Source organism: Melospiza georgiana, chromosome 3, assembly GCF_028018845.1.
Source record: "Melospiza georgiana isolate bMelGeo1 chromosome 3, bMelGeo1.pri, whole genome shotgun sequence".
NCBI lineage: Eukaryota > Metazoa > Chordata > Aves > Passeriformes > Passerellidae > Melospiza > Melospiza georgiana.
The window spans coordinates 92,470,980-92,492,403 of record NC_080432.1 but is presented as its reverse complement, the minus strand read 5'-3'; the positions used below and the strand labels follow the sequence as shown (position 1 = coordinate 92,492,403).

Here is a 21,424-nt window from a genome sequence, read left to right as displayed (position 1 = left end):
CTTATGACAACTGGAACTATTCAGGATCATGTCAGTACTAAGGAAGATTTGGATTTCACAGAGCAACCTGCTCTAGCTGATCCTGCTTTGAGCAGTCAGGGTGGGAGTCAGAAACACTTCCCTCCCCAGCTATTCTATGATTCTGTGATCCTATCTTTAACTTCCAGTAAAGACATTTGATCTGCAAAACTGATCAGCTTTAAAAGCTATATGAAACTCAATATCTTTAATTGAGGCACTGGATTTTAAAATTAAGATGTTTGTATTTCTTAAATATCAATGCTTTCTATTTACATCCACCCTCCTTTATAGGAAGAGAAAAAACACACAAACAGAATTTTTACAGTTTGCAGTGCATTGGTATCAAAGGTCATGATCTTCTAGCTCCAACTCAGACACTTCATACAACATCACCTGCAGTTCTGCAGGCAAAACTGACTTGCCAAACTTACAGCCACCAGCTTCACTCAGAAAAATGAAAATTATTGTTTGCTGAGATTGTTGTAATTAGTCATGTGAAATCTGTCTCAAATGCAAGAAATTTCACCAAAGAATAAAAAGCCATGGATAATTATGCTCCTAGAGAAGAAAATGTACTGTAATATATGGTACCCTTGCACATAATCTCTTTATCCCAAACACCACTGTCTCCATTCAGTCAATGCCATACAACCAGAATTTTTAATCAACTCTTATTAGTGGCTGTCTTTGCCAGGAGCTGAAGAAGAACATAGCTTTCACTGAACTCTTCTAGATACAATTTATTCTGCCACTTCATTTTGTAGGGAGCCTGATTTATTTGACATCAATAGTTTGTTGAGGTAATAAACCATGCAGCAATGATACCATGACTCAGAGCTCATTTGCTAACAGTCAAGTTGCTTGGCAGCATGACAGGCAGAGTAATGTGCCTTGAAGAACTCTGTATAGATGCCACAGAGATTACGAAACAAATACAGAGCCCCAAAACACAACTTCATCAACTCTGCTTTGAATGACTGATTGTGCTCAGCTTCACTTTGAGCACAAAGATTAAAAAAAATAAAAATCTATATGCAAGCCAAAAAGCTGCGCCATCCCAACAGATTTGTAACACACCCAGGCAATTTTACACTACAGCTTCCTTCCAAGACAGGGCTGTCCTCCACATGCTTACAGAAGCACACAGGGAATGTGTAAGGGAGCCCTCCTTCAGGTAAACATCAATACTCAATGAAGCACAGCTACTTCCTACAAGAGAAGTACAAGTTTGGTTTTTTTTTACCTGAGTTTGCAAGAGGGATAAGAGGTTTTATAGGTCAATGGCACTATTTAAAAACCCTGTTCTTTTGAGAACTTTGTTCTTTTGAGTAACATCAGCAATCAAGCATAAAATGAAATAAAATTTTTAAAATGAGGTAGGGATTTAAGAAAAAGACTGATTTACACTCCTCTCTGGAAATATAAAACATATAAACAGATTTTTTCCTAGTGTCATTAAGGCAGCATGTATCTTTTTTGTACCAAACCAACTGAGAAGGCTATAATACTAAATTTACCCACGCATTATCTTTTTCAGCCTCTCAACTTAAGCACCAACAATTACAAATCTGCAGATACTAGATGATTCCTGTCCTTTCTCCCTATACCTCCATAGGGACACAAACACACCTCCCCCAAGATTAAATAAGTGTATCTAATCTTTATTTAAAAGTACAGCAAAAAGTGATAGGCACTACAGGCAAGCAAATTGTACTTCTCTTTTCACTCCTTTCCTGTCATTACAAAATACATGCTCATTAAAGGCCTTTCCATTTAAACATTCCAATTTTAGGAAGGATAATATATCAAGTTATTTTTCAACGTATACATTCATTGTTTGAAGCCATGCATTGAGCTCTATACAGGCTCAGCCTGGAGTGTTACAGCAAGTTACCAGAGTGGATGAACTTGCAATAGCTACTTAGAGCAAATACTTTTAGAAGAAATTCACAAGGATTACTAAGAAATTCCTTCACAGCTGTTAACTTCAACAAGTGCTTATTTTTCCAACTAATTGAAGATAGACAGTGTACAAACCATTTACATAGTTTTTTTTTTTTATCATCAAAATAACAAAATCTCCAATCATCAAATCTCCAATATACAGAAAATCACTGCCTGGTGCTAGTCAGTGTTTCCATCCACAGTCTTCAAGTACAAGTCTGATTTCTAGGTAAGCATCAAAAAAATCACGACATTCAGCATCATTAAATACCTGACTAACAAATTAAGTGCCACAATTAGCATGCCAAGGGAATTAGTTTATTCAGATGATCAAGACTTATTTGGCTCCAATCTGAGATTTTTAAGATAAAACAATCAAATCTTCACCACACCTCCTTTGCCACATCTCCTATTGTTTACCAACTCCACAGCAAGGACTGAAGGCAAAGGGGAGCCTCCCCCTCAGTCCTGGCTCTAACTTGGAGTGTAAGGGAACTTACTGAAGACTAACATTCCAAAATTCCAAGAAAGGTACGACCAGGAAGTACCTCCACAGATACCAGACCAGTTACAACCAAAGTTTGATTACTCTAATTCAAATATCTCTTTACATTATCATGTTCAAACAGCTCACATACATGGGCACAGGAACAGTACAAAGAACTCTATGTCCATCAAAACAAACAGAATAGGACATAACAGCTACCATGAAAGCTTAAAGTGCTTTGGTGAATGTAAAAATTTATCAAAAAACTCTCCTGGCTTCAGAGGGTAAGGAAGCCCGGATAAGCAATGCATAGCAACTGAAGTGATAGCATTTTTAAAAATTTAGTTGTTTCTTACTTGTTTAAGCAATTTTTAGAGAGGCTGGAGAACCTGAGGAGCTATGTTAGAAGGTAAGGAAAACAACAAGGAGAGGAATAATGTTTTTCCTATCCATACACTCATGAAATCTGCAGGACAGCCAGCAGGACAGGGAAAAGAAGGAAACTTAAGTCAGTGAATCAATTTAGATGATAGACAAATATGATTTCTATAATGTACAAGTGCTTTTCCAATACAAAATCTACTTGAATCTGTATTTACACCACATATAGGTATTTGATGTTCAAATCCAAGGTTAAGATGCTCATTGAACAATGCAGGTAACATCTAGATAGGACTGCCAGGCAATGGGTCCCTCTACCATACAAAAAGTAAATACCAAACCTGGGGCTATGCAGGTATATACAAGCACTATAATTACTTGTACACACATCCCCACTAAAACACTGACATTCTCCAGTCCTGACGCCAGCTGGTACCAGCTGCACTCTGCTGTACAGTACTTAACCTTCAGTCTCCTCTGGGCACCATGAGACACATTCATAGCCTGAAGACAAACACTTAGGTGGGGAGGGCAGTAATTCACTTTGGTTTCTATTCAGACTGCCAAACAGAAAGCTGTAAGTGGCATTTTCCTGACAGAAAATAAAGTGTACCTGGTGCATTCCTTAGGCATCATCACTTCTGGGACACTCCAGCAGTGGAAGGAGCAAACCTTGTGTAGTCTTGCCTGTATCACCTACTAGAAGTGGCTCCTGCAGCTTGCCATACAGCATCCACACACTGTCCACAGTTTAGAGTAACAAGTGACTCTTTTTTTTTTTTATTCCACTGAAAGAAGAGCTTTTTAGTTTTATCCAATGGCAGACTAATTTATATGGTGACAAAGCAATATAAGCTCTGTAATCAAATCTAGGTTCCCCTCCCAGCTGCACAGTGACAGCTGTGTATAACACAGCCAACATCTCAGCAGATCAGGCCATGCAGTGAAACCAGCTGGTATGAATTAGGAGGACCAGGAATTACTGTTCCCTTGCCACAGAGCAGGAAATCTGCCTACCTGTCTCACGCTATTAGGAATGTAAACCACTGCTGGATTTCCATCTTTGAGAAACCTGCATTACCTTGTTATGGTAAAGGCCAAAGTGCTCCTGTGACTGGCACCTCCCTTTGCTGCATTTAACCACAATAATAATTTCTTTTGGAATATTAAGTACCATAAGTTCTAGCTTACATTGTTGAATGTCTAAAGAGAAATTTACATGAACAAGTTACTTTACAGCAACCAGTAACCAAAGAAGCTGTTTGTCTATAAACCAGCTATCCAACCAAATGATGCTCTCTCACATCCACAGTACTTTGAATATGTGAGGCCTTGAAGAAAATCCTGAACATAAGAGCCTAATATGGGATATTTTAAAAGACAATAAAACTACAGTCACTATCACACTACAATTCAGCAGAGTACTCTAACAGATAGGATCGTGAACCAAGGCTGCCCTGGCTTTGTGCTTTCTATGTAAAGCAATTTTCCTCTTTGTTTTTTCTACCAGCATTTTTCTCACAGGCTCACATACTTCAGGAACCTATTCAAGCAAGGATTTGCTATTTTACTAAACATTTATGCAGGAATTAACACAGTGGGAACTTAATTTGTTTCTGATCTCTAGGCTACTGGAATAGTAAAACATATACTGCATATAGTAAAACATATTACTGCATACAGTAATAAATGTCTTCCCTGCTTTTGAGAGTGACTGAAAAAGAGAAACAAGTGCTTTTCTATATGGATTCAGATACTCAAGCAAGATATAATCAGGCATTCAAACCTCAAATAATTCTGTATGTGTTTTTAAAATGTATTCTTAACCTAAAACATCATTCATACTGATATTAAAAAAAAAAAAAAAGGAATTATAAGCACTTAGTTCCTACAGAAATTTCTCACACAAATTGTTTTCTGTTCAGACATCTTCCATCTACTAGCATTGGCTGTTTTCAAATTACATTTGTCATCTGTCAACACCAAGAAATACTTAAGATTACATATTCTTCTTTTTTCATCATTGCTTAAACACAAAATATGTCTCAGTGGAGTATCATTTAAATGAGCTTTAGATATTTTAAAAGACTGGCAAAAATTTCCAAGTAAGTCATCTTCTCACCTGAAAATAAAACCATGGTTAGAGAATTCAAATACTGAAATGTTATGATACAACTAGAATTATGGTATATATGCAGGATTACAAAAAAAATCCTCAACAGCAGCATTCTTGTAAAGGCAAAGTAAAATAAATTTTAGAATGGAAACTTACTTGTGCATGTTTTCCACTCCTATTATGATCATGATATAGTAGGAAATTCCACTTTGTATAACAAAATGTAAGGCATACCTAGGGAGAAAAAAGTAAACCCTCATCATGTTTTCTTTAATGACAATCAACTGCATGCATTTATTGTGAAATTAAAGAGGTTCAAAGTTTAAAGCCACCACTGCTCCCAAAGAAAAATCCTCTTTTATTCTATTTAGGTTTTCTGTTACCCTTCCCTCTGCTGAGAATTTCTCCCTTTAGCACAGCACAGAGAGCAGTAAGGAACAACACCTAGACACCTAGCTACAATGTTCCAGCTCAATCAAGAATATTGCAAATGTTGATAATTATTAAAACACAAAGAATATGCCTTATGTCTTCCATTTGGCATTACTTCATGAGTAAATGACTGTAAACAACATGAAAATTTTGTGGTTTCATTTCCAAACAAGAAAACCAGTTCTATCCAACTAAAATCCTTTATCTATACAGGAGGAATCAAGTCAAAACTTGGAGTCCAGGTTATTCACTTGGACATGAATTAACCTTGAAAAATCTTGACTTTTTACAGAAGAGCCAATCTCTACATGCTCTCATATTTCACTTCTAGTTAGTCTCATTTAGGATAGGACTACCTAAACTTCAAGTTTAATATAGTAATTGACAATTTAAAAAGTATTTATTTCCTTTTCTTATCTGCCAAGCATTAGCAATATTGTACAGCAAAGACAGGCATTAGTGAAATGACAAAAACTTAAGATATTTGTTCTTTTACAGAGAAGGAGACTAAGATATCAAAGCCTAAAAGAGTGTGGACTGACATGGAGTACCATACCAGGATTACAGTCACTGAAAACATTTCTCTTTCAGAGCTGCTAACAATAGCAATATGTTCTTTGATTCAGTCATTCAAAGGGATGTATTGAGATACCACAGAGAACAGTGATTTTTAGCTACATACAAAGGGTACATATTCTGGGCCTTTTATGCTATTTGCTATTATGCAAAGGGAATTATTGCTTCTCTTCCTTTCCTCTACCACCCTCACAAGTATTACAAAAGTGACTGAAAACGAACACACTTGAAGATAACATAACTACTACTTAATGTCCTTAAAAGAGTGCAGATTACAAACTACTTCCCACATTTAAATTTGCATGATCTACATTTACTAGTAACGCTATATAACAAAACAGTAACAGTTTCCTTCTTGTTATATATGTTCATAAGTCATGTCATAGCAGCACAAACCAAGAGTCGCTGAAGATGTTATCAGGGGCTTGTAACCTGTATGCATCCTTGATTTCTTGGCAAGGGAGAACCAAAAAAACCAAAACCCTCAAAAACCTGCTCATATAACATGTACTTAACCAAAAGGAAAAAGCATTGGCAGAAGTACCAATCTTTAAAGAATGTGTACTTTCAACATCTCAAATTATGTTATTTTCATCATTTTAAAACAGTTTTTAGTTCAGTAACTGCAGAATAGAAATTAACCTCTTAAAATAAAACTTTTTTTTTTTCCAGGGCATATTGCTGGTGAGAAGCTTCCACAAATTTTTATTCATGTCTGTTAGGAGTAGAAGTTGTTTCTTTCCAAAATCTCCCATATCCAAAATGAATATATTAGTAACCCTTTCTAATTACAAGTTATAATTAACGATTTCTGCTTCTAAAGCAATGGAAACAATGTGCTTCTAAGCTTACACAGCTCTCAAAAAAATCGTCACATAGTATCTCCTATTTCCCATATCCTCCTCTTTTTCTGTAGTGTTAAACCTGGAAGTCTGTGAGATCAGATCATTCTCCCAAAGCAGAATACCATGGCCACATGTTTAAGAAATGGACTGGCATAGTAAGTTTTATATAAAAGTAAATCATGCATGTAAATCTAAAGAATAAAGGTTACTGATCTCTTTTCCCAAAATTGAAAAATAAGATATATCAATTAATGTTGGGAGAGTTCTGCAACATGCCTACATAGAGACCAACACACTCTGCATGTGTAGAGACAGATGCACCTGCACATTCCTACCTGCACAACAGCTTGATTAATCCCCCCAGCTCACTAATGCTCTATGATAGCATAAATAAGTCTTTTATACACTTGAAGCCAAGTAAGCACCTTGTTTACAATGCAATAAAATGAAACTGGCACTCAAACCATCTTGGGAAGATGCAAGCCATTTAGTAAGCTATATTTTGAAGAAAAAAAATTCACCAAACTAAATGAATACCCTTTTCTAACTTTACTAACATTCTGTCTTGCTACACTGTGAAAGATCAAGATACGCAACCAGCAGTCACACAAAATATGTGTCTGAAAAACAATCACATCTTCCCTCTCTCCAAATCATTAAAGGAAAAAAAGAAACCATGAAGCAGGGCATTTTATACTACTAGGAGTGTCACTAGATATGCTTTACAGTTCCAGCAACTCTTCCTTAAAATGCCACATTATATTCAATATTCAGAAAAATACCTGAGTTATCTCCTGTCATGAGTATTTATAGGGAATTATCCTAGTCACCACATCTGTGCTGTGCCTCAAGAGAATACTTCTCCAGCAAGTTTACAGAAAAAAAAGCTGCAGAAGTTAAACAAACTGCACCTGCTTCATCTTCCCAAAACCATAGGCAGCCAGTATGGTAGTTACCAGTTTACAGATGACCTTTCAAAATTTGTGGACCTCATCAGAATATTTAAGCTGATTTCTGTACATTTGCAGCAGCTAAAACCCTCACAGAACTAGGCAATATGGTTCTTCATAACACAGAAATAAAAACTGACAAGTTCCTGAAAAATGAATTTAAGTGTAACTTACCATCCAAAACAAAAAAGTGCAAGATAAAGGCCCAAGAGTGTTGCAACAACATGTCTTATAAATGGGCTAGTTTTGCTTGAATGAAGGTATGTTCGAAACCAAACAGCCGCAAGCAAGGCAAACAGTTGGCACACTACAAAGTTGACCTGCACAAAAAAAAGAAAAGAAAGAAGAACTCACCCAAGTGTGTATTAAAAATTAACAGCAATATCCATACATTTTCAATTTGCAGAACCTGTAGCTTTGCCATGGATTTTACCAGAGCATGTCTAAGAGCTTCTCCCATGAGTCCCTCCCAGGCCAAAGCACAAACCAGCGCTCCCCCAAGCAGCTCAGAGGAAAAGATGCATCGAACACAAAGCAATATGTGCTTAAATCAAGAAAAGAAAATGACATTTTTTGCTGTAGATTTTCTGAATACCAAACCACTATCCACCATTAAATCACCTCTACCCTCCCAGTAATGTGAAAATCTGAGCTTCAGTTTTATTTTGTTTTTTAAGTGAGTAGGACTCAAAGCTACATATCAGCTCCAAAAATCACTGACAGATCACTTCAGTAGCCTCTGCAGAAGCAGGGCTCAGTGAAGTGCATTTCAGTGCTATGTAATCAGATAAACAGCTTGGTTGCACACTGCATTTTCTTCTTGTACATTCAAGCAGGATAGTTTCGGAAATTCTTCCTCCCTTCAGGCCATTTATTCTTGAAGATAGAAAATTTCTTGTATATTAAATATTTAAAGACATTAGGGCACTGAAAGCAAAAGCAGAATTGAATAAAACTAAATCAGTGAGTAAAAAGAATTGTTCTGACTGTGGCCTGAAAAAAAATGTAACAGTAAGTGCACAATAAAGAAAGAAATTCCTCAAATACAGCAACCACTACCAAAAGCTTACGTTACAAAAAGCTGGACAAATTATTTTATTTAGAAAGTAACATTTCTCACTTCATAGATTTTATTTTTTACTGACATAGAAAACTGCCTAACAATTTTCCATGTCTAATAGTGGCATCCCAAGTCATCACAAGCAACAGCTTGGGAACCACTGCTTCAGGTTCTAAGCACTTCAACAACAGAAACTTGTACATCCTGCAAGCTTCACTGGTCCTTTGCACAACTGTGTTTTAGACTCTTTGATGGCACTTAGCTGAAATATATACTTAATCTTAACACCACAGGGTACAATGACAATACTATTTTTATGCTCCTGACAGCAAGTCTGATATTGATGTTTGCAGCAACATAGTGCACACTTGCAGTACCATAATTCACCTTGTCCATTCCTTAATCATTTTTCAACCAAGTTTCAGGCCATAATAGGTAAGGGTCAGAGTATGCAAACACGGTAATTTTTAAAGTAGCAATTAAAACAACTACAGAACTCTTTCTTGTAACAACTGAACCACTCCAAAACCTGTAACACCAAGTTAGAGCATTAAGTGCTAGCAGGGAAAGATTCAAAAGGCAGGGCTGTGCTTTTTAATAGGCACAATTCCCTAAATTAAACTGTTGTTTAAAATGTCACGTACACTTTTCCATCCGTTCTCTTACTACCACATTTCTATTATGCTTTTAACAGTATTTGAAAAATCCTAAATAAATGAGGAGATATTCTTCCAGGGTATAACTTGACCTGTTTTCTCTCCTTTATAAGCAATGATGCAAATGAAACAGAGCGAGGTTTATTACTCAAGATGATTCCATGCATTTAGTGAAAAAGTTTCATACAAAACAGTCAAGTGAACTACTGAAAGGGAAACAAACTGATATTGTTTGAGAAAAGAGAGCAAGAAACAAAAATGAAAACAAAAATAATTATTACTTCAGTACCAACATTTGTATGAATATTTGTTACAGAAATTGTGCCATGTAACCCGCAAAGCATGTTTCTGACCCAAAGAACTCACATCCTAGACAGACTAGAAGAGGAAGGGAGACAGAGAAGGTTGCACAGAGGGAAGAAATGAGCATGAATACCTGTCCTGAAATGGACACACTTGCATTGCTGGTTTTACTGAATGCCCAGACATTACTGCTTTGACTGCAATATAGATAATTTACCAACTGGTATCACATGGTGTCCTTATTTTTCAGATTACTACTAAAAGCAAACTAGCAAGACCCAGGGAAAAAGGAAAGTCATCATCTGGCTCCTACTACTACTGTGAAAATGGTAGAAGTGCTTGGCAGTTCTGACATGTATCACCAACTCTATAGGAGCGGACAACAACAAAACAACAAACCTTGAATCTCACAATTCAGGATGAGCCTGCAGGTTTAGGAGTAAAATCCTCACACAAAGCACAAAAAGCAAACCTGAGAAAGGATTCAGCAGGTAGGGAGTGAAAAGGTGGTACACTTTTCTTGAGCACTTGCTATTTGTTTAGCTATTTACTCAAATGATCAAATCTGTATCTGAAAAACAGTATCCCATTAATTAAAAAACAAATAAAACCTGATAAGAAAAAAAAGCCAAACAAACCAAAGCACCTTCCCCAAGAAGAATATTTTGAGAACAGTAATGAAATGCAGGATAACACACATTCAGATCAACCCCACAAGCCAACTTCCAGGGACGTGAATGTATTATATCAGTATTTTGAACATGAAACTAAGTGACCCAAGCAGCACAAGCCTTTTCCAAAAGCCTTCCTCACAAATGAATCCAAAACTGCCAGTGGGTATTTTTAAAGTGCTCTTCCCAAAAAGGGCACAAACATATACAATACTTGGAAATCCAAGGCATCACCACAATAGTCACACACCACCCTGCATTTCTTCTCTACTCTTACCAATCCCATCCTTATCCTTGTCTCAGTGCACCAAAATGCAGATTACAAGGCACCAAGAGTTCTGCTCAACTTGTAAAGCTCCCAAAGCTTTAAATACATATCTGCAAAACCAAGCTATGAGGAAGTTAAGGTTTGAAAGCCTTGCAACTTGAATTTAGCCTTTATACATACCTACTTTAGACTATATTCTTCTGCTGCTTTATTCTATTTTCCCCAGGAGTATTTCTGATTCATTCAGCAAATGGACAATTGCCCAGTTTTTGCCCTCATCCTGTGACCCATTAAATGCTTACCATCTGCATTCTACATTTGAATATAAGAACTTTACATGTTATGCAGCTCTGTCCATAACATGGTAAGACTACATACAACAAATGTAAACTTTGCAATAATTTCATAAGATCAGTATTCCTATACTAAAGGTGAATGACTGGCACAAAAATTATGAAAGCCCAAAGGGGAAAATAAATGCCCGCTAACTTTGGTTGCTCAATTTCAGACACTCAGTGCCTAGTTTTTCTGTACTTTTAAAAGAACTTTAACTAGAAATGTGTTTTGAAAATATAAATTCAGCTGCTGTTCTGATTATCCAGCATGCCTCTAAATCAGGCCCAAAGTATCTCAAAATACAAGCAAAATTTAAAGTCATCAATCTGGTTTTTTTTTCCCTATTTTTTCTCCAGTTCACAAAAACCCTCTGGTTTACTACTGATTTGCCTTCCAAATCAAGGAAGTCATATGGAAGAGTTTGCGAGCACTGCTGGGCAGTGTTAAGAGTCACAGGGGTAATCTTCATCTGACACTTATTCTGACTTTTGAGCACCTGCTATCACAGGTTATATATTCCCTTGCTAAATATCCCTTTGAATACTTGACTACTCACATTTTAAAAGAAAACACAGAATTCCTACAACAAAAATCACAACTTACCTGTGGCTTTCAGTCCACAGTACTCATTTCTACCACTTGTACTCATTTCCACGTGGAAAGAAGTTTCATCCCTTGCCAATGCTACAGGAAGTATAATGATAAACAGACTGTGTGGGCTCCCCAATTCCACTGGATGCACTTCCAGCTCCAGCAGTGAGATAGTTTGTGCATCTCCACAGTGGTTTAGTTCAGATCAGAGGGGGCTCCTGAAGCCTCCCAGTTATCTGCACTTCACGTGCTTTGCAAGTGCTGTGCAATGGTGTCTGGACACACAAACCTGATTTCCTTTAAACTAAACTGAACTAGGTATCTGCTCCAAAGGTAACTGAACATTAAGCCCACGGACTAACCTAGGCAAAAGCAGTATTTCCCAAAATTATTAAAGCACCCATGCTGGATCCTCAATGCCAACCACTTCATCCCATAGAAACACTTCTTTCTGTACTGCACTACTTGGTTTAGTAAACAATGCCAAAATTTAATTTTCAGGCTTTTCCTAACTCCATGTCCCATCTTAAGCCATGCTGAGCAGTGTGGAATTGACAGACAGCTTCCTTGTATGCACACACTGAGACAGATGAAGAACTTGCCTTCACACACAGAGCCTGCCTTGAAAGAGTGACCAAAAGGACCTGGCTGTCTATAGGGATAGACAATAGGAACAGACAGCAAATGAGCAGGAACAAGGACAGAGCTGGACATCACCACCTGGAAAGCTTCCACGAAAACCAGGCATTCAACCAAGCAGCGATTTTGTTGGCAAATATTATATATACAAACTTCAACAACTGGGAATTGTAAACTTATGTACCTTTTGAAAACTTATGTCAAGCTCTTATAACATTGTGAGTATGGGCAAAATACAACTTTCTAAATACCATATGACTTGGTCAGATGTGAGCAGAACACCCACAAAGAACAAAGACAACACGTTCCCTAAAGCTGCACGATGAATTCTTCAAACCTAATTGCAATGTGCCCCCATGAGATCACAAAACCTGTTCCAATAAGAAGCTTCAATTTTATAGAAGAAATTTTTTAAAAAACCTAATCAAGATCTATTTAAAGCTGAGATTTCATGGAGGGGAAAAAAAATCTTACCATAGAATGGCAAGTTTCACCCTGAGCAATTACAATTTAGCACATATATAAGAAAACAAACAGAATTTTTTTATTCCTCCTCACATACAAGATATCAGTCAATGAGAATAACACCTCAAAATCTTACAGAGAGAGCAACATGTAAGGGAAAGTTATGTGCACATAAGAATAAAAAACATACAACTACAATGTAAATTATCACCACTAGTTATTCAGCAATGAATGATGAAAGTGTGTGTTACACATACTAAGCTATTACAGATCCTGCTGTGTGTAGCCTAGCAATTTCAAAATTAAATCCACTATATTGGCTCAAAACTAGTCATACAAGCACTGCAGTTCATAGGCACAACTTATGCCAAATGTAATAGCAAAACATGAACACAAATTCACAGTTTCAATATTTGGAGTAGCTACACAAAATATAAATCCATTATATCATTAACTGCATTAAGTTATCTATGTAAGAAACTCCCCATTTGCATGACCTCTGCAAAAGTAAACAGAAAGTACGTAACTTTTAAAGACGATTATTTTAGTATTTTAAAAGAATAAAATGTAATTTATGCAATGCTTTTGTAAAAATAAAGTTATTGCTAAGGGAAAAGTATTTAAGGAATCAATTCTGAACATAAAGGAAAAAAAACAAGAAAAAGGTCACTGCTACAAGGATTTTCATCATCAAGAGGAAATTCTAGCATAACATTGGATTTGAAGACCTGGAAGTCTCTAACTTTACAACACAGACAGCATCTTTAATAAATAGCTAAAGAAACTTAAGTTCACATTAAAACGAAACACAGAAAAGTTTATTTCTTCTACAAAACTAATATATAATATTATATAATATAATAATACATGCAAATTTTATCTACCAATTCAGATTTTAGGCTAAGCTTCCTCTTCATATCAGCTATATTTTAGTATCAAAAGCCAATTGCTGCAGTCAATTGCAGCAGAATTCTCCAGAATCCTGCTACTTCACAGCACAGAATGCATTTGCCTCATTCAGAAAAGCAGCCAAAGCAGAGAGGGAATTTTATTGATACAGATAATTCCTAACTGGATGGCACAAGTTAATCATAGAGGCCCACACTGTACAGCCTACTAATAATTCACTGAAAAGCAGTAACACAATGGCACAAAGTTCTGTTTCCCAGCTACAGCAAGGCACTGAGAGACACCCAAAGAACAACACTGACACCAAGCACCTCGCAAGAGAAACAGTGGTTGAGCAGGTGAAGCACCAAAGATGACCCAGGAATGTTGCATTTTACTCTTTCTCCCAGCAACCTACACAAACTCTTGGCAAGTTACCTTGTCTTGGTGCATCTCTATTTTCTCATTTTTAACACATTTTCTCCAATAAGAAGAAAAATAAATATTCAAACCTTTAAAATGCAATGAATGTCCGTGGCCTTAATACAACACTTTGGATAAATTAAAGCTGATGTGAGAGTTCTGTCTGGGGGGTTGTGTTTTTCTGTGGATTTTTGTCTGTTTGTTCTTTAGTGCATTTTTTCTAAGTTATTCCTGAAGAAAAACAAGAAGACACTTCTGTTCTTATTGCTGATGAATTAGGCTTTGAAAAAAGATTACCCAGATAGAAGCAGAAGCACTGAAGCCTACCTGATCATGTGCAGAGCCTAAACTAACAAGGTTAAGATGCAAGATGCTTTACAGACAACAGTCAAGAACCTGTGGATACAGCAATTCTGCAGACAGATTTAGAAGTACCTCTCTGAGCCACACCATGGTACATTTCCACCCTGGAATTCAGGTTTTCTGAGGTGCAAGATACCAGCATTACTTGTTTCCCTCTATAATAATTTTCAGCCCTCCATTCCACCACAGACAAAGTTATGACCTATGCTTCCTCCTGTATCTGACAGGGCCACTGAGCAAGGTGCACTAAAGCAGCATTCCTCTTCTCCACCTTTAGTTTTTCTTTTCAATATCTATGGCTATTAGAGAAAAAAACACTTTTTAGGAAAAGAAATAAAATATGGACTACAAAACCACTTTAAAATGAGTTCTTGCAAGAGCTAAGAGATCAAGACAGAATAATGCACATACACCTTATGAAGACCTTAAAACCGAGGCTTTGATGTTTTTTCTAAATCTGTAGGGTCACTTTAGCAGTAACATTTTAAACACAAACCTCTTCAAGCATGATGTTTGTTGACACATACTTGTCAAAAATTGCCAAACCTTACCACAATTAATGAAGCATCAGTTCTGCCTTGATCCTTAAACATCATTATTTTCTTGTTCCTGCTCCAAGTTAAGTCAAAACTATTTCCCTTTCCCACAAAAACAATGAGCTGAGGAATGAAAAACATCTACAAGAGTTCACAAAAAGCTGCTTATAACATACAGGGGAGTTAATGTTTCTCCACAGCAACCAGACGGCAGCATGGATGGATATTCTTCTGTGGAATTTCTAACCTTCTTCAAGTATAAAAACAACTTGTACAATTATCCAATAATTGCTTAATGCCAGACAGCTAAGAACTGAAAAGTGAGAATTACTTACTTGAAACCAATGTCAATTTTCCAACTACTGCCTCAAAGTTTTTGCACTAATATTAAAGGGGAAAAAAAGGAAATAACATTTTCCACACTAAAGCTGAAAAAAGTAATTCTATTACAAGGCTCAAAATCAAACCACTTGGTAATTTTCTTCAATTTATTGGGAAATGTCAGGCAGATGAGTTCAGAGATACTGGCAAGGGTATTTGATACAGTTGACAGATACTTAAGAGTAGTTCAAAGAACTTTTCTTCTCTGAATGATAAGAAGAAACAAGATTCCTCTTTCAACTGAAAGCATCATATGTCTTGAAAAAAAGCTTTCAAATGGTTTTTTTTTATTCAGTTAATACTCTGCCTTACATGATGAAAATATAACTAATTAACACTCCTGCTGTGAAAACTCAACCTTGCTTCATGGGTGAAATGTGAAGAAATAGAGGATAAGCAGCAGTGATTATTTTGAAATCATACCAGCATGGGAGATGTTTGTATTAAGGCACAATGCTCTTTGTAGCAAAGACTGTATTACTGAATGTTTATACAGTGTCCAGTGTGAAGGGACACTTAGATGAAAATTCCAAGCACAGCCCACTAGTATCAGCCTCCTCCTTGAAGTGCATGCTCTAAACATTAGTGTTAGTCAGCATCAACATCACTAGCAAATGCTTTTTGATATTGGACACATACAGTTCATCTTCCCATCAATTTGCTGGCAGATGAAAGGACTTAACATAAGATCCTGAACGTGTTCTTTCCAAGTTGGTTTCATTCCAAAAGATCAAATCCAGTTATGACATAGGTTAGCAATAGTAGTTCTATTTCCAGTACTAACTCCCAGTTTGCAATTTTAAAGTATGCAATACAAGGAGCAAAGCACATCACAAAAAACATGATAGAGGCAATAGTAATCTGGTTTGTGCAATAAATGAGCATCAAATCCAATAAGCTTATTCAAAGAAGGCTTACTTAATCATTACTCAGAATTACTCTATAATAAACTGTATGACTAAAGAGGTAAAATGGAACATCAATGTACATTTTATAGTGAGAACAACCAAAACTAATTCATTAAGGATAGGAAGATATTGGCTGAAGCGTGTTCTCTCTGATAGGCTCTTAAGAATTCACCATTACAGATCATGAGTTGTCAAAAAAAGCTATTTTTTCATGGGAGTAACCAAAATCTAGGATGCAAGTTTGGTTCCAAGGTGAAATCAGACTAAGAATGCTGGCTTGGGTGTTTTTGTTTGTGTATTTTGCTTTCTTCTCTCTTCAGAAACAATAAGGACCTAAACCACTTGCTTCTGTTAAGCAAAAACTGGTTTGGCCAGTTAAGGATTGCAGATCTCAGACTACCATGGAAAAAGAGTTTACAACATGAGAACACCACAGCCTGGCATTATGTTGGCAAAACACAGCTCCAAACAAAGACCATCTCAGTTACTGTGCTTTTAAAATCATGGCTTTTTATCACACACTCACAGTGCACATGCACATAATGAGATGAACTCAAAATCTCTACTGTGTCACATGTGTCAGCAGTACACTGACAACAAAATCAGCTGGAAAATAACACAATTTGAAATATTAGAAAGCAGGCATTTTTTATTAAAGTGCTGGACACTTTCAGAGGATATCTTTGCTAATCAAATGTGTGAGTGAAAGTTTACAACAGGGTATTTATTCCCTCATGATCATACATACTCATTACAGTGTACTTCCTAGCTAATACATAAACACCATTTTTCCTAGAACTAATTTGCATGCATCTGTCTCCTATTGGAAGCCCTTCTATGGTCCTAGAAGGTTGTCCAAGGGGGTCTCTGGTGGTCATACTCAATGAGTGCATCAGTATTACAGGTGACCTTTCCTTGAACTTTTTTTGGGAATGAGCTGTTACTTCTTGAGCTAGAGCCAAAAAAACCACTATATTCCTCATTATCTGTTTATCCAATAGTTCCAGCTATGTTTATCATCCTGTGTGCATACTTTTACATTCTTTTATCCTTTTGTTGCTAGTTAATCTTTAAGCTTCATCTAGCAATTCCAGGGGAACTGAAAATGTCTATTCTCTGTCATCTATAAATACAGGGTACTCAAATGTGTATTTGAATGACAAGCTTTTATTTGAAAGCCCAGAGAACCACTACATTGTCTGAAATTTGATTAAAACTTCACAAGCTACGCACTTTTCTAGGCATTTAAAAATAAAGCAAAATAACCAACATCTATGGAGGTATCTTTCTCAAATGCAACCAGAAACTGACATTTTCTCAATTAAGATCTTGCTTCACTACAATTATATTCTCCTGGTATGTGAGAAACTGAAATACATCTTAAAATAAGCAACAGAAATTGAAAGCAAGTCTCTTGTCCATACAGCAAGCACAATTCTGGTAACAACAACAGTAATTTCAATTAGCAAGCAGAACAAATATTCCCCATCTTCAAAATGCCAGCTTCTCGGTGCTCGCTGTGGGAAGGAAAAAAATAGGAGGGCTTCATTACACCCTCCCTTGAAAGAACTATTATTCAACACAGTCTGTATTCCTCCCTGTTATCTTCCTGCTTTTCCCAGTTCAGGAATCATTCCCACAAGATCAGCCAAGCCTCATCTCCAAGCACAACAACAGCAGCCCTTTAAACATCTACTGTATGCAGCAATCCATACAAGCAATGGACACTACTTTGAGATGTTACATCTTTTCAAATTAGTCCAGTTTTTAATAATATTTTAGCAAAATTTAGAATTATACTTCTATATTAAAATATTTTACCTGACCTCTTACATTCAATTCCATTACAGAAAATGATTTGCTAATGTGTGCTACAGGTGGACCTTCTACAAACCTCAGCCGTTACTGAACTTCTAAAATTCTGCAGATTTGTGATGACCTCAAATTCCTTCTAGATTTTCCACTATGAAGAATAAAACCCAATTCATTTTAGTCTGGGCCTTCAGTCCAATTTTTTAATGCTTAGTCAATTGGGGTTTTATATATGTGTGTGTATTTACATATATGTGTAAGATTGCGAAGAAGCAGTAGAACCAAGAACATTACTCAGCTAAAAAACAGGTCAGAAAGCCTAAGAATGATCTGTACAGGTAGCATTACTATACAGAATATACCACTGCAGTAATACAATCAGTATGCTCAAAAGCCACATTTCAGAATAAGAACACCTTCTGCAGCTTAGGTCACTTTAACTGAAAATAAAAGAAAACACCAAAATCCCAACTACAGAAAATCTATACTATAACCAAAACCAACATAGCTTCTTCACCTTTGGATATATTATTCTAGAATAAAAAGCAGAGCTATGGAAGTTTTCCTTCGCAAAAGATGGCTTAGTTATCAGAATGATCACTTAAAACAAATAGGCATAACAAGCACTTCTCTAAATTTGCAGAGGAATTTAATTTCTCAAACAGATCTGTTCACTTCAGCGCTAAAAGACTAGCAATGCTGATTCAACTGACATTGAACTTAAAATACTTCCCAAAGGAAAGAGGGAAAATAAAATATCCATACTGAAGAGCTACATCAACATTCTTGGTAACAAAAATACCGTGAAGATGCACACATCAAGCAAACAGGTTTTCACTTGGCTACGTGTAGTTGTTCTCACTTTCCAGGAGAAAATAAAACTCCAGTCTAGACTCCCTAGTTCAAGGGGGACGAGGAAAAAGAAATGAGCACATTACTCAGGAAAAGTGTGCACATTAGTCAAAATAATAAATGTGAAGAAAGTATTCTGTAATCAAGTCTGCAAAGGATGTATCACAGTGCTTCATTAGGTCAACACAGGAACAGGTAAACAAGAGTGAAAAGTCAACAAATGTCAGGATCACCAAATGATAAAGATGACTCATCTATTTCAGTTTTATTTCTTTTTCAGAACTCTTGCTTAAAGTCAGCACAGTACTCATGAAAAGGCCCACAGAGAAAAAAAGATCTAATAGCTGTGGTACAAGGGATTAACAGCAGAAACCCTTCAGAAACAAAAAGCAACACAGTAGTAACCATGCACTCAAAAAAACGTGACTCTTGTTACCATCCTTATGCCTTAATCTTTATTTTCTTTATTAGACTGCTCTTTGAGCACTGCACTATTTCTTTTCAACATCCCAGAACTGCAGTATTTTCATAGCAACTCCTGTACCCCATTTTGGGGTTGTACTGTCTGTCATGAGCACAGACACATGTTCACACACAGCCTCAATGACTTGCATAAGGATGTGAAAAGAATGGGACAAAACAAAGCAGGTGACTATAAGCTGTTCAGGTAAAGAATATTTAGTTTCAATGTTTACTGTAGAAACCTTAGGTCTAACTACATTTGACTTTTTCCACTACTTTACAAAAAACTGAAGAAAACAGACCCTATGATAACATGCGAGAGAGCAAAATTCACTGCTGCTTCTGCAAATATTAAAGAATTAAAGCAGCTCTGTAATTTATATTCATGAACCTGAATAACAAGGATTTATTTTCTTCTTGCACTAAATCAATCACTATCACTATATAAATGGCCCATCCTTTCTAACACTGCTACCCAGTGTTTTTTCTTTTCCAACTCTTCCTTCAAAATAGTCACTTTCTCTTGTCAATTTTTCCTCTTATCCCAACCATTTCATCCTTCTCTTTGTATTTTTCATTGCAGAGTTAACTCTTTACCTAATGTTTATTGAGTAAGTCAACACCTAACCACTAAATAGTAAAATGTGGGAAAGGTGTCACTGTTCAGGACCCTCCTGATGATACATCCCTTCCAAGAAGTCAAAGGGAAGTTCAGAAATTACTAAAAGCCTGGCTAGCAAATCCAAACCATTCAAAACATTGCTGAGAACAGCACATAGAGAATGAAGAACAGAATTTTATTTCCAGCTTTTTTTCACCTACTACAGTCTCCATCTATCATCACAGAAGATCATGTTTTGCCATCCACCCTTCATTCTCCCGACTGTTACTAGCAGCACATAAGGAAAGTACAGGGCAAAGTAGGGGTACAATTTGCTTATCCCACCACTCCCTTGCCTTCAGCGTTTGCATTTTACACACCCTTGAATGCTAATTTTACTCACAGCTGTTCCTTATAAATTTCCTGGGTCATATCTGAAAAATCAGTAACAAGCTGCTCTGGGTTCCACAACCAGACCCTTAGACAGGGGTCTAAGAATCAATGTTGAAAGAAGAAAACTTGGGACACTCTTCACTTTATTCATTTTTCTATTTTGATAATGCTTCAGTCAAATGTTAGGCCATCTAAATTCTGGACAGTTATACAGGACAAATATTTTGATATCCATTCCATGTTTAAACAAAAAGGTTTTTATCAGACTAAAACATTTCAGCCCTCAGGAGGCTAATTTATGTTGCCTTGGCAGAAAACAAGGGATTATCGTCAACTAAAGTGATAAGATAGAAGACATCACTAATGCTCAAAATTTTGTGAAATAACAGCTCTAACTAGGAGACATACTCAGATGCATCCTGCAGGCAAATAAGGCACATAATGCTCCTCAGCAAAATTCCCTACCCCACCTCAAGACTTGCCCTTTCTTCAAACTACAGCTGTGCTCACCTCCAATACATCAAAATAAAGAAGGAAAAATTGCTAAATTGCTTTCTTACATGATATGCATGTAAGAAACAAATATTTCATTGATATATACAAGGAAAAAAAAATTCCTGCCCACTCTCCTTGAGGGCTTAAAGGTGAAACACAGGCTCAATATACACCAGTGCTTTTATGTGGAAGCAAGTGTGTTAAGGGCATGATGAAAGCAACTTGGATACCTCTCTCCACAAGGAAGTCTATGCAGAAAATTATGTAAAGGTACAACAAGCTGGCTTATGATTGTTAAATTAAGCAAGTTTGTGTGGTTTATGCAATTCATGTTTAGCAAGACTTGGATTTTTATGTCTATTCTTAATAAAAAAAGTCAGTTTAGATTCTTTGAAGATTGATGGCGCCCATGTAGAAAATTGTATTTATTCCACATAAATGAGCAAACTTTAACAAATAAAACCTAAGACTAGATTGGGGAAAACAAAAACAAAAACAAACCAAAAACCAAGAAAAGTGTGGAAATAACACAGAACTTTTTTTCTTCTGTTGAAAATATTTTTACATTC

At 36.4% G+C, this 21,424-nt stretch overlaps 1 protein-coding gene across 1 annotated transcript in view; it reads right to left on the bottom strand.

Annotated features, from left to right (window-relative positions):
- The window catches only part of MBOAT2 (membrane bound O-acyltransferase domain containing 2), a 92,235-nt gene that overhangs the window by 66,763 nt on the left and 4,048 nt on the right, over window positions 1-21,424 (bottom strand). Inside the window, exons 2-3 of the mRNA XM_058020409.1 lie at window positions 7,927-8,072; window positions 5,106-5,183 (exon numbers count right to left, since the gene is read on the bottom strand). Coding sequence (XP_057876392.1) covers window positions 5,106-5,183; window positions 7,927-8,072 — 224 coding nt within the window. The remainder of the gene's footprint in view (window positions 1-5,105; window positions 5,184-7,926; window positions 8,073-21,424) is intronic.